The sequence below is a fragment of the Protopterus annectens genome, chromosome 4.part0, assembly GCF_019279795.1.
Source record: "Protopterus annectens isolate FY-2018-M chromosome 4.part0, PAN1.0, whole genome shotgun sequence".
NCBI lineage: Eukaryota > Metazoa > Chordata > Ceratodontiformes > Protopteridae > Protopterus > Protopterus annectens.
The window spans coordinates 665,257,519-665,283,308 of record NC_056733.1 but is presented as its reverse complement, the minus strand read 5'-3'; the positions used below and the strand labels follow the sequence as shown (position 1 = coordinate 665,283,308).

Below are 25,790 nucleotides of genomic sequence, written 5' to 3'. Positions count from 1 at the left end.
CATATTGTATTGCACATTGTCATACTTTCTGTGTTTATTGCCTCTCCCAAAAGGTTACTTTATCCATTATAGTACATATTGCTATCTTCTCACCATAATTTTTTCAGTAAGGATTGTTCTCTCTCTCATCCTCCTTTCAGCACAAATGCAAATCCTCATCCTACAAATGCAGGTGTCATACCTGGTTAGGTCCTTCGGCATTCTTATAGTCCTTACAACAGAATGGGTGTTGTTGTTGTGGAAATTTGTCCACCCTCCCCTTTTGATCAGATATTTAAAGGAGAAGTGCACAGCAGTGCCAGTGCTGTTGCACAGGGCATCCCCGAATCTTATTGTGTACTCACATACTCTTACTGTGTGTCTTTTTTAGGTACAACAGTTGCACAGAGTTTGTTTACAGTGGAAGCCCAAGGACAACAATGCTAGTAAACTTCATGTAGTATGTAGGAATTAACAGTCCCATGATATGTAAAAGAGGCTGTAGTATGTGGCAAACAAAGCTGTGCTACTGCTTTCTCCCTCTGTTTCACAGTCACGTAGGAAACACAAAGCAAGCACAGGGACACTTGCAATATCATACCCTCAGCTTTACTAATGAAGTGCATGGACTACAAACAGCAGGCAGTATGGCAGGCATCAGCAGGAGGGCAGGAGGATGCTTTTCCAGTGGGCATGGCAGTGAAAATGGAGTATACAATGAACAATGCCTTTATTAATGGTGTGTGTGGACTATTAACTCCTTCACAGTGTCTAGGGAATGTTACCTAAAACACATACTAAGGCATAAGTGTGACTACAGCAGCATGTAGAATTTCCTCTCTACTGCCGCACACTTCTACATGTTGCATTTGCATAAGCAGAGTGAATTGTACGCCAAGCACAAAGCACATGACTTTCCCAGCACCCATGCACTTGGCGATTGAAGCTGTCTACATAGCCCTGTGTGCTTCTCTGTGCCTACACTGAATTTGTGACAATCATATGTCTCTGCAGCTAAACTTTACTTCAGCTATGTGGCATTAATCAAATGTACTGTAGAGAAATGTCTTGCCACCTAGAAGCCCGAACCCAAATGAATGACATTAAATAAAAAGGTAATTCTGATTTTCTGTGGAAGACCAAGCACCCACCAAAATGAAGTTCAAGTCTGCTGCAATTCAGACACAAATGGAGATTTGAAGTTGTGGAGATCTTTGATAAAATCTCCATATCAAACAGAATATCAGTATTTTTTTATTAGATGAGGTTTTGTTCACATAAACATAAAGCACAGAAACACTTCTGATGAGAGTCTTTGCCCTATAACCTTCAAACCTTCATAAATTTCAGGTCACAAACTGAACCTAATCCAAACTGGGAAAAAAAACTACTGAGACAAAACATTCTCTCCCTCTCCCCTGCCAGTGTCCGCCCTCATTAGGTTAAAGACAAGGAAAAAAACACACTAAAGAGACAGATGTATTAAAAATACAGAAAGGTAGTTTGCTGCAGAATTAAAAATAGCAAATATCTCCATTTTTTAAATCTTACTCCCATCCATTCTTGGATTTCAGCAGAAAGGATGAAACTCCTTTGTTGGTTAAGCAGTCTTCTAACAGACTGTTTACGGCTGACCAAAGGATGTAGTGTGTCTTCTTAAACTAGATGACTCATTTTATGCTGCTTAACTGTAAGTTTAGTCTGTTCTCTGAAACAAGTCTGAAAGACTTAATAGCACCACCAATGAACAATAGTCAGTGACACATGACGGATGACAGCATTCACTAACAGCAAGCAGCTAATTGACACACCAAAATGCAGCTGAAATCAGGACATACGGTTTGTGCAACAAAGCTGCTTAAGTTGTATAAGTGGGAAGAAGAATATGTCAGGGGAAGGTACTGTAGGCTCTTAAAGGTGATACAGATGCCCAGATCAACTGCCAAGGGGTGATGTTAGGGCTTTAAAGAAACACCCTGAGACCTTTGTCATTAATGGTGCAACCTAGGGGGCACAACTTTCAGGTAGTTTCCTGGCATGGGGAAAATTAAGGGTTCCTTGGTCTGGGAAGGGTGAAATCCGTCCCCCTCAAAACTACTGAGACAGGGACCGCACTGTGACCTGTAGGCATCCTAAAGTGTACACATAAGTGAAGGGAACAAACAGCTTGTACAGCTGTCTGGATAATGGCTACGTCTACAAACTGTAGCAGTCTCTGGGGAGATGCCATCTACTTGGGGATGCTGAGTACGTGTAGGACCTACGAAGAGGGTGGAGAGGGGCAAATAAAGAAAAATAAATAGAAAAAATATCCATTTTTAGATGAGCAAAATCTGGTAGCAGTTTCAGTGACATATGGATAAATAAGTCTTTTGGTAGTTTCAAACTGTCCATTTCCTTGGAATGTCTAGCCATTAGATGAATTTTGGTCACAATATCTGCAACTGTCTCTTTCATGATGCATACTCACCTTGTAGGAACACAGATTTTTTGACACATTTTTAAATTCTTTACAGATTATTTTGTTTTCCCAGCCCAGCTGCATAATTTATGAAAAGGGACACCCTCCACTTCCTGCACATTTTCATCTAAACTTGGTTGTCTTATCTTCCACCCAGTGGTTCATTACAGACATTTTTGACTTTCAGCAAATGATCTGATCTTACTGTCCCAGCAATTTCTTCTGGCTTGACATACTGTCTTTTATACCAGTTTTCATATTTACCTTATGACTTTCTTGCATGGCCAAGATTTATTTCTTTGAGGAGCTGTCAAATCCAGATATATTTTTTCTTTTTCTTTTTTGCTCTATTTTTGTTTGTTGCTACAAACTTCAGACTACCTCTATAGCTTGCTCCTAAGTGATCCTCCTTCGAGCTCCATGAACCCTGACATTGCCATGGTGTAACCTTTACTGAGAGGGTCTACATATACTGGTCACTATGCAGACTTTTCAGGGGTATGAAATACCAGGACACCAAGAGTGACACAAGACTGAGTGAGGAGACATCATACTGTAGCTTGCATGAATCTTTTTTCAACAACCCTAAATCTTCACCCCCCCCCCATGTGCTGACATCATTGTCAGTAGATCAGATGGCAAAGGAGAGTAACCTGAGTGCACTTCCCTTCCCCAGGCCCGTAGATCAGCCACAGGTCCTCTTGTCCTCCCACACACCAGTTTGGCATCCTCCTTTATTGAGCTCTGACCTTCTCCACAGGCCATGGAGGAACATGCTACACCTCCCCAGGACAGTCATGCCTATCCAATTCTGCTTCACCATCCAGCAAGTCACTAACTGAACTCTGGTCACCTGTGACACAGTCAGGGCTTTATCACTCTGCTCCTCCAGCAAAACACCAAACTCTATACTTAGAGACTGGCATTCCTGCCTAGTCAGTTTAGAACAATTCTGTATATCCCTTCCTTCTTAAGTAGTCTGTTGTGTATGTTGCCTCTGCTTCACTTTTTTTTTCCAAATGTCACATGACCTTTGCTCACAAAGTCAGCATCTACCCTGTTGTGATTTCCATCATGGGCACTGCCAGCCAAACAAACCTGCAACAATCTTTTATTTATTCAGTTTTTTGACTGTTGAATGGTATACACAAACCTTTGTACCTCCATGTCTCACAAAGACCACCATGTCATCTTGCCTGATGGCAAATCTAGGACTACTTGTTTATGATGTACCTTGTCTCCAGTCCCATGGCTTTCATTCATAAGCCACAACTGATAATGTAAAGTCTCTGTGATTCTTCTGTGAGCACTCTACTTCTGAAAATGTCTCAGAGCAGCACATAGTTAAAATATGCTGTCATACCCAAACACTCCTGATAGTACCCTCAAATTACAGGTATTTGTAAATATGGCTCTAGGTGATTCTGTGGTGTTGACTAATGTCACCAAATGTGCATGGGTATCTGCCAGTGAAAAGTGGATTGAGGACCTAGTCTACTCTGATCTATGCCATGGACCTATGCTAATGGTAGGAGGGGTGTATGTGACCCTATTGGCCAGTGTGTGCTAGCCATAAAGCCCAGCAGCCCTGAGTCAATAAACTACTGGGTCAGTAAGCTACTGGCTGGTCGGTGGCCAGTTGCCCAGCTTGGGTTACCTGGGATAGCTCTGTTGAGTGAAAGCTAGATGTAAAACCAATCAACCTTCCAAACATGAACTGAGGATTGCTACACTCAGTGTAGGTTAATTAACATGACAGAGCTTGGAAATAGATGACATGATGGTAAGAAGGAAACTAGACATCCTATGCATGCAGGAGACAAGATGTAAGGACAGTGCAGCAAAGCCACTTGGCTTGGGATCCAAAATCTACTACTCAGGATGAGGACAGGCTAGAAATGGGGTGGGAATTGTGGTGATGGAGAGACTTCAGAAGGCAGTGAGGGATGTAATCAGAATTAGTGACAGACCCATGGCAATCAGACTCCAGCCTAACGATAGGGCAGTGTTCATAATTTCAGCCTATGCCCCACAGCAGGGTTGTGATAGTGAGAAAAAGAGTGCATTCAGATAGCAGTTGCAGGACCTACTAGATAAAGCAGAACAAAATGAATGGTGTTGATAATAGTTGACTTGAATGCACATATCATGACAGACAGAATAGCATATGAGGACTGCCTAGGTCCACCTCGGTGGGACAACAGGAATAAAGAAAGGCAGGCCATTCTAGACTTCTGTCTGACAAATGGCTTGATAGTAGCCACCACATGGTTCAAAAAGAGTTATTCACAAGATCACAAACAAGAGTAGCTAACATGCAACTCAGGTAGACTTCCTCCTAGTAGGGAAAGGGCACTTGGGTAGAATAAGCAATTGCAGAGTCATTCCCAGTGAAACAGCTGACCCACAGCATAAACTACTAGCTGCCAGTCAGCTGCAAGCAGTGGTCAGATAGGGCTCTAAGGTCAACACAGACCAGACTGAAGACCTGGAAGTAATTTGAAGAAAAAGTACAACAGTTCAAGGAATTACTCAGGGCATTAGCACTTCAAGAAGAAGAGGAAATAGGCTGAGTCGAAGAAGAATGGCAGCATCTCTAAACAGCATGTGTGAGAACTGCAGAACAGATATACGGCTGAACCAGGTATGGAAATAAGGTACATAAGGAAAGCAGAAGTCCCAGAAGTCATCAAAAGAAAGACATGCAAGAAAAGGTGGGAGATAAAAAAGACAGACCGTGCTAGGAAGGAATACTGGTTGGCTAACAAAGAGGGTAAGAGAAGAGTTTGCAATAGCAAAGAACAAGGCATCAGAGGCACTCAGTGGCACAAAGAAACCATATCAGTTTGCAAGGCAAAGGCAGAAAGATAAAGAAGATAGTCAGACACCCTTCATAAGGGATGCCAGCAACAACCTACTCAGCAGTCCACAAAACATCAAAGACAGATGGAAGGAGTACTTCCAGCAGCTTCTGAATAAAGAAAATCCCACAGAAACTATACTGCCCCAGACACAGCCTACAATGAGAGAAGAGCAGGAGCTCACTGTAGAAGTAGTAAGAACAGCACTAAGAAAAATGAAGTCAGGGAGAGCAGCAGGCTCAGATGAAGTCACAGCAGGTATGATAAAGATGCTGGGTGAGACAGGGAGAAATGGCTTCTGAGGATACCCATAGCAGTGTGATGAGAAAGGTGTATTCCAGTTGACTAGAAAATAAGCATACTTGTGCCAGTGTTCAAAAACAAAGAGGACATTCACAACTGTGGGCAGTACAGAAGTATCAAACTCCTGCCACGTCGCATGAAAGTTCTGGAGAGGGTTAATGAAAAGAAAGCACACAGAGTCATAGAAAGTAAGATGGGAGATGAACAGTTTGGATTCAGATCAGGCTGTAGCACAACTTGATGTGTGCAGTTTGACAGATAGTTGAGAAGAAGCTAGAGATGAAAGAAAGAGTCCAATTGGGCATTCCTAGACTTGGAGAAAGCATACAACAAGAAAGCTGATTTGGGCAGTCCTGCGGTGGTTCAAAGTCCCAGAAACATTGGTAGAATTACTGCAAGCTATGTAAAAGGACCTAATGACTCTAGTGGGAGTGGGTGTGTATCAGAGCTCAGCTCTGAGCCCACTGCTGTTCATATTGGTGATGGACTACATTAGCAAACAGGTCTGAGGGGGTCAGATCAACAGAGTTGCTATATACATACGATGTGCCATTACAGGCAGATTCTGAGCAAGAACTTCAGCAAAGGATAAGGGAATGGAATGCAAATTTGAAGGCACATGGGATGAAACTGTGTACAGATAAAACAGTTATAATGGCAGCAAATGGAGTAAATCAGAATAAGCTGAGAATTGAGATAGAGAAAATAGTGGAACAGGTTAACAGCTTCAAGTATCTGGGAGGGGTGGTTGATGAGGAGGGATGATTGAATGAAGATGTCAAAGTGAGAATCAAAGGTGCTGCAGCCAAGTAGCACAGAGTGTCAGGTATAGTCTATGACAGAAGAATGCCAAAGAAGCTGAAAAGTAATGTGTACAAAACAGTGGTGAGACCAGTACTACTGTATGGTACAGAAACCTGGGCAGTAAAGACAGAGCAGCTGAGGAAGCTAGTGATGATGGAGATGGAGAATCTGAGATGGGTGGTAGAGTTCACACTGAGGGAAAGACGAAGCAATGTGAACATAAGAGCATAAGCCAAAGTAATGCCAATTGCAGAAAAGGTAAATAAAACAGATTACAGTGGTTCTGGCACATATGCAGAAAAGCAGAAGAAAATCTAGTGATGATTTGAGACAAGCAGGAAGAAGGCAAGAGGAAATGAGAGTGTCCAACAAAGAGGTGGACAGATTGTGTGAGAGAAGGCCTACGACAGTCAGACATGAGAGTCAAAGAAGACAGGAGAATGGTGCTGAATAGAGAGAGATGGCAACAGTCAAGGTGACACTCCGACCCCATGTCGAAAATGGGAAGGGAGGGTGATGATGATGACCCTACATTTGATTCTTATCATGCAAGTCCAAGGCAAAGTTTCATTGTATCTTGTAAGTCTGTAGTTGTCTCACAGCTGGTGTACAATACGCTTGTTATATTTTATACACATTTCACAACTGTTGACAGCCTTCTTTAAAACAAGTGTACATTAATAATCATTGCCGTCTGCTCTAACTAGCAGTTTATGTAGTTTGTCAAAAAAGGCATGTCCAAACTGCTTGTGAAATGCTAGCATTCTCTTTTCCTTCTGTCACATTCAGCTGGTCTGTCTTAATTTTCCTTATCAAGAATGTTAATGCAGTAATGTCCTGAATGTGTTAATTCAAGTCTGAATGGGTGTTTAAATTTAAGATGACATTTTTGTGTTTAACATGACCCCTGTCTGTTTTCAGAGACATTTTACTGAGTGATGGGAACAGCTGCTGGAACCACTTCTGTTTCAGTGTGGCAGTTTCATTAATTCATTATTCTAAGAACTGTTTTATTCTGTTCTGGGTCACAGAGGAACCTGAATGCATCCCAGGAAACAGTTATGTGAATCAGAACAAATTGGACATGTACTGTGAAATCTATCTATCTAGGGATGACAATATCTTAAACACCATACTGATCAGCCTAGGGTTTTTCTGCTCCCCAGCCATACTACTACCCTTTACAGCTGACTTTTAACTTAAGAATAAAAATCATACTCAGAAGAATTGCTGGTTCAACCAGCGTAACATGCTGGTGCCACAAACCAGCACCCTACCCTCTCAGCTCTTCAAGTGAAGAGCACACACTAAAAAGCATGTCACTGTAATAGGCAATCGCTACATTGTAGCAATTGGCTTATTACAGTTAGATCCATCACCCTACCCCCTCTCCACTGTTCTATTGAAGTACAAAAAAAAAAAAACAACTGACCAAAGAAAAAATGGCCATTCTTTCTACTGGCATACTTGCCACATGGCCAGATGCATGACACCCCAAGCCATTCAGGTCCCGTTTCTGTGCTCTCCCCTGCACCCCCCCCCAATTTATTAAAATAAAAAATCTTCTTCTTTTAAACTGTAGCAAACTGCTTCATACAAATCTAGCAAACAGTTTCTACACTTTATACACTGCACGGAGCACCATGGTGCTCATATCTTAGTTAAAGAAAATTCTTTTTCTTATAAACTGTAGCAAGTAGTTGCTACACTTTAGACTGCACACAGAGATCTACAGCACTCAGGTTTGACCATAAATATAATACTGGCTTTTTAAAGCTGATATTGCCTTAAAGAGATCTGTATCGGCTAAACGCTCCTCACAACACTTTGTACCCACGGCATTTGCCCCTCTCACCCCACCCTAGCAATGCTACTGATCATTTTTACTAAACTTTGGCAACAGATACTATGATGCGGTAAGCAAAACAGAATAGGATACTGTCATCAATAACTTAAATAAGGATACTGTCATCAGTAACTCAAATAAGGATACTGTCATCAATACCTCAAATAAGGATACTGTCATCAATACCTCAAATAAGGATACTGTCATCAATAACTCAAATAAGGATACTGTCATCAGTAACGCAAATAAGGATACTGTCATCAGTAACGCAAATAAGGATACTGTCATCAGTAATGCAAATAAGGATACTGTCATCAGTAACGCAAATAAGGATACTGTCATCAATAACTCAAATAAGGATACTGTCATCAGTAACGCAAATAAGGATACTGTCATCAGTAACTCAAATAAGGATACTGTCATCAGTAACGCAAATAAGGATACTGTCATCAGTACTGACATCAATAACTCAAATAAGGATACTGTCATCAGTACTGACATCAATAACTCAAATAAGGATACTGTCATCAGTAACTCAAATAAGGATACTGTCATCAATACCTCAAATAAGGATACTGTCATCAGTAATGCAAATAAGGATACTGTCATCAGTAACGCAAATAAGGATACTGTCATCAATAACTCAAATAAGGATACTGTCATCAGTAACGCAAATAAGGATACTGTCATCAGTAACTCAAATAAGGATACTGTCATCAGTAACGCAAATAAGGATACTGTCATCAATAACTCAAATAAGGATACTGTCATCAGTAACGCAAATAAGGATACTGTCATCAGTAACTCAAATAAGGAAACTGTCATCAGTAACTCAAATAAGGATACTGTCATCAGTAACGCAAATAAGGATACTGTCATCAGTAACGCAAATAAGGAAACTGTCATCAGTAACTCAAATAAGGATACTGTCATCATTAACACAAATAAGGATACTGTCATCAGTACTGACATCAATAACTCAAATAAGGATACTGTCATCAGTAACTCAAATAAGGAAACTGTCATTAGTAACTCAAATAAGGATACTGTCATCATTAACACAAATAAGGATACTGTCATCAGTACTGACATCAATAACTCAAATAAGGATACTGTCATCAGTAACTTAAATAAGGATACTGTCATCAATACCTCAAATAAGGATACTGTCATCAATACCTCAAATAAGGATATTGTCATCAGTAACTCAAATAAGGATGCTGACATGAATAACTCAAATAAGGATACTGTCATCCATAACTCAAATAAGGTTACTGTCATCATTAACGCAAATAAGGATACTGTCGTCAGTAACTCAAATAAGGATGCTGTCATGAATAACTCAAATAAGGATACTGTCATCCATCACTCAAATAAGGTTACTGTCATCATTAACACAAATAAGGATACTGTCATCAGTACTGACATCAATAACTCAAATAAGGATACTGTCATCAGTAACTCAAATAAGGATACTGTCATCAATACCTCAAATAAGGATACTGTCATCAATACCTCAAATAAGGATATTGTCATCAGTAACTCAAATAAGGATGCTGTCATGAATAACTCAAATAAGGTTACTGTCATCAATAACTCAAATAATTCTGCTCAAGGTACCGTCAATGAGTTGAATGATCTTTTTAACTATTGCTTTCACAGCGAGATGATGGTAAGGCATGGGTGTACAGATAAATTTAAAAATACTTTTGATAGAATCACAAAATGAATATGATGTACAACAGATGTAAAGATAGTGCTTCCCTTTCAAAAATTACCTAATTATTATAGTCTTGAAAACAAGTGTATAGACTAAATAAGTGCAGAAACAGTTTATTTTTCTTTTCAAATTTTTCAGATCTAAGAATTCAGAAATTAAGAATTTAGAATCACTGGTTGTCAGCAACAGATAGTCATTATTTAATTGTCAGCAACAAATAATCATTATTTAATTATATAAAAATGTTTGGGAAAGTTTGTGAATATGGCATGGTGTCAGTAAACAGTTAAGAAGTAACCATGTCTCAGGATGTAGTGAAAATGTTTGCTGTAAAAAAAAATTTTTCAAATTTCACAGTAAGCAAGGAAGTGCGTTAAAGTGCTGTGGAAACAAAGTGAGACATTCCTTATATAACTGCAAACATAGCTGCCAAAGCATGCAAAATTAAAATCTAAAGTCCCCTGAGAACAGGCAGCAAAGCTACTTGCTTCTTTTACAACATTGCTGAACACATAACTAAATATCTGTCATTCATATTCAAGAAAATGCTAGTGGACATATCCCTGACCTGTAACAGAGGACAGGACATAGTAGTACAAGTTCACAAGTGTAGGGCTCACATGACCCCCAAAACAATTTTAAACTTATCAGCCTTACTGGTATGTTGTGTAAAATATTAGGGAGAGACTAATAACAAAGATTATCCAAAATAGCACAAGGGACCTATGTATGTCACATATGGAATAGTATATAAGCTTTCTAAGGAGGAATCCTGCCTTCTGAATCACTTGGCATTCTTTAACTTTCAATAACAAACAACTGATGCACTCCCCTCTGTTTTTTAATCCCCTACTGGACCTGCCTAACAGCTCTCTACCTTTACCCAGTTAGTCCATCCATGCACTCCCTCTTGAGTGAGAGTCAGGCATACCTGGTCTAAACGAGAGTCATATAACCCATTCATTCCTGCCCTGTGGTGCCTCATCAGTTCATTTTTTTCTGTGGTGAGAGTGGAATGGCAAAGAATGGGCTGGTGGGACAGCCTGTCTATGGAATACCCCTCCCTTGCAGCAACTCTCCAAACTCCACAACTGTTGCTTTCCAAAGGGAGCATGTCTCTGTACAGTATCACCTTTATCTGCTAATGCACATTGGTCATGCACGCTCACAGTATAATACCTCTGTTATGTTTATAATATCTCTGTTATGTGCTAATGTGTGTCTATGTACAATATCTTTGCTATGTGCTGATGCAGTATGGGCCATGCAAGCTCACAATACAGTATTTCTGTTACGTACTTATGCATGTCTCCATACAATATCTCTGTTATGTGCTAATGTATATGGACCATGCATGCTCACAGTACAGTATCTCTATTATTTGCTAGTACACGTGTCCCCATATGATATCCCTGTTATGTGCTAATGCATGTCTCCATGCAATATCTCTGTTATGTCCTAATGCATATGGGCAATGCATGCTAACAATACAGTATTTCTGTTACGTACTTATGCATGTCCCCATAAAATATCCCTTTTATGTGCTAATGCATGTCTCCATGCAATATCTCTGTTGTGTGCTAATGTATGTGGGACATGTATGCTCACAGTACAATATCTCTGTTATATACTAATGTGTGTCACCATAAAGTAACAATGTTATGTGCTAATGCATATGAGCAATGCATCCTCACAGTACAGTATTTCTTGTATATACTTATGCATGTTCCAGTACAATGTCTCTGTTATGTGCTAATGCAGGTGTCCCCGTACAATATCCCTGTTATGTGCTAATGCATGTCTCCATGCAATATCTCTGTTGTGTGCTAATATATATATATATATATATATATATATATATATATATATATATATATATATATATATATATATATATATATATAGGCCATGTATGCTCACAGTACAATATCTCTGTTATGTACTAATGTGTGTCACCATACAATATGCTAATGCATATGGACCATAATCACAATACAATATCTCTGTTATTTGCTAATGCATGTGTCCCCATACAGTATCTCTCATATATGCTAATGTACATGGACCATACATATGCACAGTACAATATCTTTGTTATGTGCTAATGCATATGGGCCATGCATGCTTATAGTAGTACTCCCACTAGGTGACAAGCCACTGCCACCTCTGTCTTCCCAGAATGGGTAAGCTGGTGGTGGCCACTCAGTCCTAATCTCCCCTGCCAGCTCCATCAGGTGCCCAAGCCACTATTCAAACTTATGTCATCCAGGCCACTGTCAGGGCATTATCCTTCTGTGTCATTAGAGCTGGCAATGTTCTCCTTTCCTAAAATATACCTTTCAGCCTTCTTAACTGGCCTACCAATATAGTTCCTACCCAACACTTAAAATAGTCTTTAAAATGGTCCTGCATCTGAGATCACCAAGGAGACTAATTACCTTTACTTGGAGTCTGCGAAAAAATTGTTCTTTGTTCCATTCACACCAGCCTGTAATATACTGTTCATACTTTTGTCAATGGGTCCTTGTATAAGCCCTGCACTAATTCTACTGATATTTCCAGACTTTGAACCATCACAGGACTGCCCAAATCAGTACTCTTGGGACCTTATCATTTCTTTCTTCAAATCTAGGAATGCCCAGTTTGACTTTTTCCTCATCTCTAGTTTTTTCACAGTTACCACTGCAAACATCAGGTGAGTTGTGCAGTGGCCTGATCTGAATCAGAAATGCTCATCTCCCATCTTACTTCCTAATACTGGGCATATTCATTTATCAGTTGCCCTCTTCAGAACTTTCTTGCAATGTGGCAGGAGTTTGATACCTCTATGTTGCCCACAATTGTGAATATCCCCTTTGTTCTTGTACACTAGTACTTGAATGCTTATTCTCCAGTCAGCTGGGATCTGTCTTTCTCTCCATACTGTTATGAGTATCTTTAGGAGCCATCTCTTCCCTAACTCACTCAACATCTTGATCATTATCTGCAGTGACCTCATCTGAGCCTGCTGCTTTCCCTGACTTCATTTTCCTTACGATTGTTATTACTTCTTCTAGAGAGGACTCATCTTCCTCTTTCACTGTAGGCTGTGCCTAGGACAGTACAGCTTCTGTGACGTTTGCTTCATTCAGAAGTTCCTGGAAGCACACCTTCCATCTGCCTTTGATGTCCTGTGGACTGATGAGCAGGGCATTCCTGGCATCCCTTTTGAATGGTGTTTGATAACTGCCATTCTATTTCTGTTTTGTCATCTGCTGAGTCACTTTCCAGAAGCTGATTTTAGAACTTCTGATGTGTTCTTAGCTATTTCAACTGCTCTCTCAGCTTCTTTGTTAGCCAGCCAGTATTTCTTCTTAGCCTTATCCATCATTACTAACTCTCACTTTTTTATGCACTCCTTTTTCCTTTTGGCAAGTTCCTGGACTTCTGCATTGTACCACCAGCTTTCCTTATGTCTCTTATTTCCATACTTGGCTGTGCCACATATCTGTTCATTAGTATTCACAAGTGCTGTTTTGAGACAATCATTTGTTTGCTCTTTCTTCTTCAACTTCACCTATTTTATCTTCTTCTTGAGATGTTAGAGGCCTGAGTATTTCCTTGAACTCCTGTGCTTTAACTCCAAACAGCATCCAGGTCTTGGGCCTAGCCTTCTTTGACCACTACATGCAGCTGATTGTGGCCAACAGAGGTTTATACTGTGAGCCAACATTTTCACTAGTACATAGATCCCCACGTACCATTAACATGGGTCCCTGGCATAGGTTAAAGTAGACTGGGTCATCAAACCACTTATCACCAGCAAATATCCCTATGTCCATTTATGGCAACATTAATCAGCATAACCAAATAACCAAGAGCCAAATTTTGCATTGTCAATAGGTTAGCTCCAAAATGGTGAACACACTGTAATGCATGTTTTTTTAATGTAGAGGATTCTGTGCAACACATTTGATGCCTAAAGTGATTAATCTACAAAACCTTTCCCCCACTAGGCACCACCTAGAGTCTGTGCTCACTACTGAAATATCAAGACTTCAAATGCAGAGTCCCAACAAAAAAGAAGACCAAAAATACAAGAGAAGAGCAAATATCAAACATCAATCTACTCCTTTAAACTTCTTTTTTAGTGTGGTATGCCTCCCACAGCCCCTAAGCTTATACTCCAAGATTGCCATACTTTGGGCAAAAAGGAATATTTAGAGAAAGGCCATATCGGACTTATTGTGTGCAACAATGGATTTTTGGCCATTTAAGTCTCAACATTATGGGACTCACCAAAGAGTGTCTACACCTTTCAAAAGGTTACCAGAGTCTGTGCTGTTGCCCAAGATTCTATTCAGTTTTTACCAGGGATTGATATCAGAATACAGGCAAAAAGAAAGGGGTAGGTGAATCCTAAGTAAAAGACCTGCTCTGATAAGAGTTTTTAGTTGAATCTAGAACAGAAGCTACTGTTAAAGAAGGCATAATTAGTAGGGCATATAACATATTGCACAATAACTGTGAGAATCAGTTACAGAAGGTTAGAAAATATTGAAAAAAGAGACTGGAAAATGAATTTATAGGGTAACAATGGGAGAATATATGTATGGCTCCCAAATGTGCAACACAGGTTGTATAGGTATTTTATACTCCAAGTAGACTTCAAAGAATTTCCTCAGGTAGACTGAAAATGTTGGAGGTATGACAGGGAAGAAAGGGGTAAGATGGGGACATATGCTTTGGGAGTATAACAATTTGGACGACTTTAAAACTTCACTGCAGAATACAAAATATTGGGAGTCAAATGGCTCTAAGTAAGAAACGATTATTTTGGGGTCAGACACAGGATTCAAATTGCCTAGACATATTAAGGTCTTGTTAAGTTTAAGTTAAGTTTAATTCTGTTGGCTGACAAAAAAGCAATTACTGGAAAATGGAAATCAAATTCTAAACCAAATGTATTTTAATTATAATTATAAAAGATAAATGAACTGGAAGAAGGATGTTTAAAAAGGGAAGGAGCAAATTACATAGAAATAAATGGAAATTGTGGGAACAATACATGTAGAATAATGTTCAGGAGGAGGGTGAGGTTTAAAAGAAGGCAAGAATTGAGCAACTTATGGAATGTTGAACTGATGGTAGTTATAAAAAAAGAAAGCATATGTGAAGTATAATGTATGTTAATGGGAAAATGCGTTAATATGGTTTATGTATATTTGCTTGTGTCCTAAGTGATAATTTAATAAAGGTATTTAAAAAGATTCTGTTCAGTTTAGGATGAGTTTGATGTGGAAACATCAAGCATGTTTTGGGTGGTGGAAGGAACCCCCACAGAGACACAGAGAAAGCATGCAAACTCTACACGGGCATTGGCCAGAGGTTAGGACCAAACCTTGTACTTTGTGGTTAGGAAGTAAAGACCATAGTCATTATACCATCCATTAAAAAAGCACACCTGTAATCACGGGTATTCAAATAAAATCTTTTAATTAAAGTATTTATGACACTAAAATGTCCTTTGTAATTATACGTATTAGCAGTCATCAACCAACATAAACTCTTGCCAGTGTATGGCCCCACATATATCTTGGGGAATTTTCCCTAAACTCTTAACCGAACTGACTGCACACATACTCCTTTTACTGCTCACTCATCTGCTGTATTGGGCTCCATGTTCTCAATCTTTCTTTAAGTTTGAAACTACAAGGACTTTCCCTTGCCTCTGTCAGAGCCACAAACAGACTCTCCTCTTAATAAATGAAATGAAATGTAACAGAATATAAAAGTTTAAATCCCACTTTCTTTAAGGGGCAGTGTTGTATAACATAAATAAAAATAAAAAAAGTTATGCTCATCACTTTATCATTTGCTCAGAAAAATCAAGATCAAATATAATGTATTTTTCTGCCATCATTCAAACAGACTTTACCTAGATTTTTCTAAATGTATTCAATATACTAAATGAACAATAAATGTTTGGTATCCCAGTACCATAGCTGAAACCAATGAGGAAAGTTTATAAACTTTAACACTATGAATACTGTCAGCTGAAAAAATGGCTACCATCTTAGCTTTCATGTATTTAACACATTTCATTCCTTCTACCAGTTCTGGTACTCCAAAAACTCCCAGATCATTTTTCCAAGCCTTATCCTCCATCTCAGTCATTTTCTATTCAGCCAACACATTTCCACATCAAATTCCAATACGGTGTCCTTAGCATCTCAATGTCACATTTCATAGAATACCAGAATCATTTTGTTTTATTTTAGAAACGGATTCAGTATCATAGGATCATAGGAGGTTACTAGGTTATTGGCCCTGAGGCCCTTATAAGCCTAGCCAAGAGTTTAGCCCATGTTTAGACAAGTCAGCAACCAATGCCCCTGTCCAGCAGGGGTATATTTTCTGTTTCCCATCCCGTTATCCAGGTTGCACTTAAAAAGGGGTAAAGAAGTACTCTGCTTGAAGTGGACAGGGAGTCTATTCCATAGATGGGGGAGGCTCTAGGACAAACATCTGTCCCGCCAACAAGTCCTGTTGATGTCACAGACCAGGTTGAGGCCATGCGTGCAAGTTACTCGAGTGGAGCTTGACTTGCGGATTAGCAGCAGTCCCATAAGGTGGGGTCTGTGATCGTCTTGTATGCCAGACAGAGGTCACCTCTGAGGAGTCTGTATGAATATCATCATCTTCTTCACCTTTCCATCTTTTCACAAAATCATCATTTTCAACTCCATGAAGATAAGCTGTAAGGAATGCTCCTGGGATACTCACGACTTCGCCATCTCAGATGTGTCTTGAACTTAACTAACCACAGTTACTTAAGCTGCCACGTGGAACATCAACTCTTCTGACGCATCAAGCCATTAAGTCATTATCTTCCTCACTGTAATAATTACACCTTCTCACAATTTCTGTCAAAACAACTGTTATAAGTACTTTTTTATCAACTTGTTTTAAATGAAAATTAAAACTTATAGACATTTTTAATCAATTGTTAATGGAGTGCCTAAAGCAGATGACCTTCATCCTCAAATACAGACTACTAATGTCAACCTGTGTTAAGAACTATTTAGTATGTAAATGAGGTGAAAATCAGGTGATAACCACGTACAGCCTTTCTATTGTTCTCAGATTTAATACTGAACTGTATGTCATCATCAGTAGCTGATAGTCATGACAGGTGGGAAGAGATGTGTGTGTGTGTGTGTGTGTGTGTGTGTGTGTGTGTGTGTGTGTGTGTGTGTGTGTGTGTGTGTGTGTGTATGTGTGTGTATATATATATATATATATATATATATATATATATATATATATATATATATATATATATATAGCTTACATCGACAGACCAAAGCTTCAGTCTCAGTATGCACAAAGCATTAATTTAAAAGATAGAATAAAACATTTTTTGTAAGGGGCCGCCTCCCCTAACTAACACACACACACACACACCTCTGTTAATTATATATGGTAACAGTGAGAGTATACAATATTGGAGCAAAAGCCTATTTTCCAAATCAAAAATTGGGCAGTCTTACACCTGTCAACCATCTTGTGTAGTCGACCAAATTTTGTCATATGCACAGATGTCAACCAAACAGGGAATCAGCAATATGCAGTCCCCCACATAAATGTGTGTGTGTGTGTGTGTGATACAGGGTGAAAAAAAACAGAAGATTAGCTCTGTCTCCTCTTAGGTTTCTGTAAAGTTATTGCCAGTGAAGCATCCGGAGAAATCTGTGCTGTATGCAGGAAATCAAGTACCAGATGAATTGCCAAATGTCTTTAACAATTCATGTACAGGATGGAATGGGGTAGGTAAAATCTCAAGTTGAGTCAGGTCCTTTAGATGTCATTCATCTACAATCCCTCTTTATTCAGGCTGAAATGCTCTTGGTCATTACTCATAGAATAGCTGTCTACCTTTACTAGTTTCCCACAAGAGAGACATCTTTTTTGGTGGGAGAACAAGATGACAGTTTTTTGATCATCAGGTATCCATACCCATGAGAGCTCTATTGTTTTTCTTATAAAATCTTCATTTTCTGAGGAAGACAAAAAGTCCAGGTACTGGAAGCAGTCTTCACATAAGGACCTAAGTTGGTATTGTGTATGAATGATTCACACTACACACTCCTGAAATACTCCTGCATATCAATGGTAATCCTGCAGCAGTGCCTGGGACTGCACTCCATTGGCTGGTGAAGATAATGGGCAGTGTCCTGTAGCCATTTCAAACCAATAGGAATTCTAAGGAAACCATTAAATACTATTGTCCTCAAATTCTCCCGTTTGTTCAGTTCTAAACTGAAAAAATAAATACGTAAATGTGACAGTTTCTGTGACAGTCAAATCTTTTCTTCAGGATATTTATTAGTGGTGGTGGTTTGTGACATTTCTTCTTTGAAACTGCTGAAGTTATATATTTTTGCATACCCTTTTTGGCAGACTTGCACTGGGTGCCTTTGATTCTGTCTGTCGGTTAGTGGTAGATTTTGAATTAATTTTTCTTATTCACATTTTACTTTTATCTCTCTTACATTCAGCTTTTTTCCTTTACCATATAGACTTGTCAGACGTTTAGAGTCTCATTCTTTAGATGTACTCTGCCTTTCTCTAATTTCTTAGAGTTTTAATGTCTTCTTTTTTGTTTTAGTTAGTTTTTCTTTCTTAATAAAAAGTGTTTAAGACTTAAAGTTTTAGAGTTTTAATGTAGCAGTGTTTATACTTATTATTATTCACTGACCCTTGAAAAAAGACAAAAAGTACTAAATGGACATGTTTAGGAGCTGTCACCACATGCAGATGTATTCACTGACTTGTGATAGGATAGCATTACTGTCCAGGATCTCACAAGTTGACAACTATAGCCTCAAATTTTGAAAAAGGTGACATTCAATACTTGTCACCAGGGAAAAATTATGCCAAATTATTGAAGGAACTACTAATGAAGCAAAACACAATCCAATAATGAATGATTATGAGAAGGCTGGTACAGAGAGAGCATGAGATGCATTAACCTTGCACAATAATCCCTTTGACTGCTTAAAAGACAGGAATATTGTAAAATGATGCCACTGATAAAACATTTAATACTGCTGCATGATTACCCCTGCAAGTGATGCAATATTTTTTCTGATTTTTAAAGTTTTACTTTGAACTCTTTTAAAGTGAGAGCCTTGAAGAGATGTACTAATTGTGCTCAACTGTCTTCAATAAATGTTTTGGAGGGTCAGTCTCATTGTTCAGTAGTTACTTTTCCATCTTAGAAATGGAATCCACCACTACGAGTCTGATTAAGCAAAAAATGAGTGACTGAATGACAGTACTTCACCATGAGGAAAAAACTGTGGAAGAGTTGTAATCCCAAGTGGTAAACAGCATTGTTTTATATGTTTATTAACACAATAAACCCACTACTGCACAAACATTCTATTCAGGGGTGACCTGGGTGCACTATCTGGTTAAGTGACTTTCACAGAGGTACACAGTAGACATGTAGAGGTTGAGGGAATCAAACCCCTGACTACAGGATAAAGGTCATTAGCAGCTCATAGTCATAATTCTTTGTGCTGAACTGCCAGAGTTGGTACTGATGCATGATCTAAAAAAAAAAGTGAACATGGAGACATTGGGTATGCAATATTATGATGTCATGTTCTGTTGCCACAGAGAACTGGGAGAACAGAAGTGTCTTGTGGCTGGATGGAGGAAGACAGTAGTCATGCCAACCTCCCTCACCTCTTCAGAACTCTGTCAGGTTAGCAGTCTGTCTTGAATAGAAAAATACAGATGGCTGGAGGGGTAGCACCCATTTACAGGTAAATGGCTGTTTATTGCTTGTCTAGTGAGTAATCCTTATTCTTCAAGATCATTGGTAGTGGTGGTGCAGTGAGAGGTGGGGAGCTTGATATGTGAATGTGAGGCTAGCGGAGAGGTGGCATAGGTTAAAAGGTAAAGCAAACTAATAAAAAATGTGAGCCAATGAGTCTGCGGTTATTTCATAGTGCAGGGGATTACAAGCTTTAAATAGAAGTAAACCTGCATGCACTTGCTATTTATATAAAGATTGTACCAATGTGTTTGTATATGTAATAATATAAGGTGTGCGTTTGTTTTGTAACCTGTATTTCAGCTTACCTGAAGCGCCGCTACGGCCTGATAAGTGCCAGTTCTGACAGTGACTCCCCCAGCACAAGGTCTGAATGTGTCAGTCCTAGCCTGCTTCCACAGGACTTGAGCATTCTCCAGATTAAAAAGCCAAGGGTGGTGTTAGCCGCTGAGGAGAAGGAGGCCTTAAAGAAAGCCTATCAGCTGGAACCATATCCATCTCAGCAAACCATCGAGCTTCTAGCCTCTCAGCTGAACCTCAAGACAAACACAGTTATCAACTGGTTCCACAACTACAGGTACAGAGCTGTACAATGATGTAGATAAACGAGACCGAGGTTTTACTTTAACAGTTACTCATATGTAGTGTACACTGTCATGGGCATTCTATATACCCTCTGCAGTTAGCCTGTGATTGTGAGGCTTCCAGCAGACTTAGGTGTGCACTAGGCTAATGGACCTGGAGCCTTTACAAGCCTAGTCCATAAGATTACCCTGGCATCGTGCCACCGACCTTAGTTCCCAGTGCCTCTGTCGAGTAGAGCCACTGGAGTGAACTTGTTGAGGAAACAATGCCTTACTTTAATTATTCACAATTTTCAACACCTGTGAAGTAAAGAAAAGTATAAATCCTGTTGTTATGTAGCACAGACCCAGATATAAATGACATTTTAGGTGAAGTACCTATAATGTATAATTAATTCATTTTAATTAATGTATTTATTTATTGGCATTTGTTTACTGGTAAAGTCAGACTGGGCAGTGTCCTTTATCAACAGAAGCCCAGGGAGAAAAGCTGCATTATACAGACATCATGGGCATCATCTGTATTGTTTCATAATTTAGTGTTAGTTTCATTGATGGGCAACAGTTTTATTATTCATTGACATCCCTGGCATCAGTTGCATCATTTACAAACAGTGTTGATTAAAAATAACAGTTACATGGATTGTGTAGGAATATGTTTTTTTGTAAATACAGGGAGGTATGTACACTGCAATCATCGTTAGCATGTATAGATTGTCAGATTTAATGTAAGAATATTTGTTGCTATAATGACTTGTTTAAAATATAAGATATAGGAAGATAATGCTGTAATACTGCTTTGCATTTACCCTACGCTATTTAATTATCCTTACTTAAATGAAAAATTTATCAAACGAAATATTTATAAGGCAATAAAAGGAAACAATTAAGCACTATAACATACTTCCATTTTAACTGTAAAAGCATTTAGTCTGTCAACCAAATGGTAGGTTAAAACATCAAACATAATGAAATGCTTGTTCTGCAGTTGTAGTGTTGCAGTGCAATTTTAATTAATGTAAATGATTTCCCTGACATCGTATGTTAAGATGTGTGTTTTTCTCTTTTTGTCTGACTGTCTGTGCCTCAGTAACTGACGCTTGTAATCTCGTTCATCAAGCAAAACTGCTTAGTTTCTTCATTCTGCTTTTTTCTTCCTGCATTTGCCCTCATTCAAGGTGTGGAATATTTAGTAGACAATTTTGTTTATATGCAGTGGCACAATTCCTGTACTGCATTGTATACATGCACTTCAGAGCCTCAGAACAAAAACGCAAAGCTATACAAATGAGCAAGTAAAGACAAAAGATTCAACACTACAAATTAGAAAACAACTGTATTTAAGACAAGTAAAACTTAAGTTTCCTGGTATGTGATAAGACAGTATGACGATTGGAATTAAAAATAAATCGTCTCACTGCAGGAAGACTGGTTGGAAGAAAGTTCCAAAACTAGGACTACTAATATTTTTATTGAGTGATAAACTGAAGAATTAGGATTAATGTGTGGTCATCTGACTGGTTTTAGCAAACTAAAAGAACACTGTGTTTTCAAGCACATTTAGTGAAGTGCCATAGTAAGTCATTTGAGAACATGGTTTTCCTCTTAGAGACGGTGATGCTCCCAGAGAAATCCAAATGCAGTAAACAAAGCAAAATCGGTATTGAAAGTGTAGTGTTCCTGTAACCCGCAGCTATGAGTGAAGTGCACTGGTGTGTTATGCCTAGACATAGCAGTTTATTCCAGTGAATGATCATACAGATTCATGAATAGTGCATTAAGGTGTTTCCAGCTGCACTTACAAATGTGATGTACAGCACCTTACTTGTAATGAAGGCTTGTTACAACACGTAGTATACCTTTTGAAGTAGTTTCTATGGTACAATCCAGAGTCAATAGAAATTAGTCTTAACTATCCCCCCATAAACTCATCTGATTAGTACTTCCCCATACAGCTCATCTGATTAATCAGTGTATTCAGGGTATGTTGTGTTTTTGTTTCTATCCTTTCATATGGAAACAGATTTATAATGACGTTACTGTAAAAAAGGAATACATTTTGCAATACTGAATTGTCGCTGCCAAAATAAAAGCGATGTATATGCTACTGAATGCATAGAAAAGGATAATCAGTGATATAAGACATTGAATGTGTCTTTAGCAGTTTGGATAGTGTTCCAGAAACATTCGTTAGAGAAGACAGTTCTTTGATTTAATTACTGTTGCCATTTTAATCAGGTATACCCATAAAATGTGCCTTAAGTCAGTATTAAACTTTTTAGACTTTTTGAAGCAGATGTGTGTTACTGTTGTTTTGGGTACTGTATACAATAGTATTCATACACTAGGAAAAACTAAATTAATCCAGAATTTTATATTGTTAACACAGGTCACGAATACGCAGGGAAACAATCGTAGAAGGTCTTCAGGATGACACAGACCAGGAAGCAAGCAGCTGCGGAGGTTACACATCAACTGTGGCCCATGGCTTCGACAATCCAGACAGCCCTGACTCAGAAATGGAGGACAACAAGCCAGACTTGGCAGAAATAGAGCCTGGTATGCAGCCGCGCTACAATCCCCTTACGGCACAAGGAGAACCTGTGATAACTATTAAACAGGAGCAGCTAGACGACTGTGAGGAAGATGATTACTATGATCGATGTGATTCTGTCAGTGCTGATGATGATACAGAGCAGACATCTGAAGAAGTTAAGCTTTCTGGTGGACTAAAGGAGGAAGGACCAGAACCTCTGCTCAACAAGAAACCTGTCTCACAAAAAACTCCTCCAAAGCCAGTGACAAGCCTTGTAAAAAGCAACTCTTTGTACAATAAAGACCAACTGATGTCTCTGCATTCCAGGTCACCTGCTTTCCCAGAATCTTTATCGCGGTATGAATCTAAGCTCGAAGAAGGTGCAATGGAAAGCTCACTCAACGATCCAGTTAGTTTCAGATCAGCTTCAGAGCTTTCCCGCAGCAGTTTGGAAGTGTCTCTAAATTCACCTTCTGCCGCTTCTTCTCCTGGCCTTCTGACATCGGCCTCCCCTGTACCGCCTACATCTGCTCCTACATCCCCTTCAGTGGCCAGCACTGCACTTACTGATGTCCAGAATTCAGTTCCACTCACTGAAATGGCATGTCAGCAGCAGAGCACAAGGTTAAGTAAAAATATTCAAAGGCGGAATGAGAAGATGGCCAACTTGAACAACATAATTCATCGGCTTGAAAGGGCAGCCAACAAAGAAGAATCGCTAGAGTGGGAGTTTTAATAGACGTCTCTCACTGTTTTAGACAATTAGATACTTTTATGAAAAAGAAAATCAGGAGGAATGCAGACTCTATAAGAGTAATAATTTTTATGAATTGAACAGCTTATGCTCACTGCTAAAAATAACAAAAAAAGTGTAAAGCTTCCAGAATCTTAGCAGCAAATAGAGGGAAACTGTTGATCACAGATTTTATTGCTAACTCTGGAACTCTTTTAAAAAAAAATATTTATAAACATCTTTTAGATATTTTAATAAAAGGATACTTTGAAATTTATTGACAGCTCTAGCTGTTTTGATATTAAAGATATTATAGAATTGAAAAAAATGTAGCAGATGTGTCATTAAATGTACACTGAGGTCCTGTAGTTTGCCACTGGAAGAGATTAAAAGCTTTTCATTTAAAGCCATCTAGAAGCACTCTGAAACTGACCAAATTTAATACCTTTTGAATAGCAGTTTTTCACTTTTGTCTTTAAGAAGATGTATTACTGTTACCAGTTTAAAAAAGACTGTGTTATAGTCCAAAAGACTCTAAATGGGAAACACTGACACCATCGGACATTTACGTAGCTGTGGTTATGTGTTTTTCTTTTTGTAACAGAGAATGTCATGTGCAGCTGTATTATATGTTGTAGAAATGTCCACGCTAGCCTTTCTGAACAAAATATAGCATGGTACACATTTTGCCCCTTTGATCCCATTAGGTAGTGAGCTGTGATAAAGTGGGGGTGTCGTATTAAAATTTTAAAAATGAAAAAAAAAAAAAACATCCATCTGACTAGTGCTTGTTAATGAACTAGCCACTGTCCTTAAACATCATTCTAGTTATCACTCTTCAGCTGGACACCAGCCCATGAAAGACATTTATCCGTCCTCACTGATAAATATACTTGAACACCACCACACAACGCACCAAGGACAGTGTTGTGTACTTTAATCACAATTTTTCTTAGCTCAGGTGCACTCTTCAGCAAGAGTACCTTAGATGCATGTTAGGTAAACATCAAGCAGAGCAACATTGCAAATGTTTTGTAAATCAAGTGTTACAAAATAGTCACCATCACTAGTTACTCACAAAATAGGAAACATTTTAAGGTAAAAAATGTGAGGCTGTAATTGAGCCACTGGCCTACATATTTCAATTAAAAGTGACTGCTGTTTTCAGTCATGGAATCACTCATTGTTATAGTGCAACTGGATTGATTAAGCACTTAAGTACAGTCATCATCCATAAATCCTGTTGTACTAAAAGCCATTAAACACCATCATCACTAATAACCGGTAAGACAATATACTTAGTTTTGTTCCAACTGACTCTAGGCAATCAGCAAGATTTATATTAATAGTTCTGTACACTGTAATGAAATGCAACTTTGGGTTAAGATCTTGTTCCTTTAGCCTTTTTACTTATATGAGTTACATCTTTTACTTGAACGTGTGTATGCAATGAATTGTCCTTTCTATACTTTTGTTGTATTTTAAGTGGACAGTGGTGCCACCCTGTGAAGACATCTGGAAAGAAAATAGTTCCTAGGTACCAAATATTTAATGTACAATAAATGACTACTGAATACACAAATAAATGTGTATGAAATTATGTGTAATGCTATGTGATTTGCTTGACTCTGTTAACTTTCAGTTGCTGTCTGATTATCACATTGCGTGCTGCAGTGATGTTCCTGATGAGGGACAAGTAATCACAGATGTGAAAGTGTCCACAAAAAAACACATACAGACCGAATTTCTTACTAAGGATAATAGCGCTGTTCTATGAATGGGAATCACAGAATGCAGTTTGTTTGAAGACAAATTGTTCTAAATACTTTTTTTTGTCAAAAGTAAACTTTTCAAAATGACACCACCACAAAGTGGATGAAGAATCTTTCTTCCAAGATGCAGTTGCCTCAAGCGTTGGTTTTAGTTGGGTGTGGCAGGTGTGCTATATTAATTTGTAAGAACATTTTTATAAGTATCTTATTTCAGTAAATAGCTGTAGACTTTTTCTTACAAGGGTTTTGGATATCTCTTCTAACAGTAATCAAAATAATCTTGTTCTCTCTGTGCAAACTAAGTGAAGTTTGCATATTGAAAGGTTTATTTGCATTGTTCATAGGTAACTTATACTTGGTGCAGC

General features: G+C 38.6%; 1 protein-coding gene across 4 annotated transcripts in view; it reads left to right on the top strand.

Annotated features, from left to right (window-relative positions):
* The window catches only part of CUX2 (cut like homeobox 2), a 2,130,834-nt gene extending 2,105,574 nt beyond the window's left edge, over positions 1–25,260 (top strand). For all 4 annotated transcript variants that reach the window (XM_044068629.1, XM_044068630.1, XM_044068628.1 and 1 more), the window contains 2 exons: positions 20,104–20,377; positions 22,774–25,260. In XM_044068629.1, the coding sequence (XP_043924564.1) occupies positions 20,104–20,377; positions 22,774–23,656 (1,157 nt within the window). In that variant the 3' untranslated portion in view covers positions 23,657–25,260. The remainder of the gene's footprint in view (positions 1–20,103; positions 20,378–22,773) is intronic.
* The last annotated feature ends 530 nt before the right edge of the window (positions 25,261–25,790 follow it).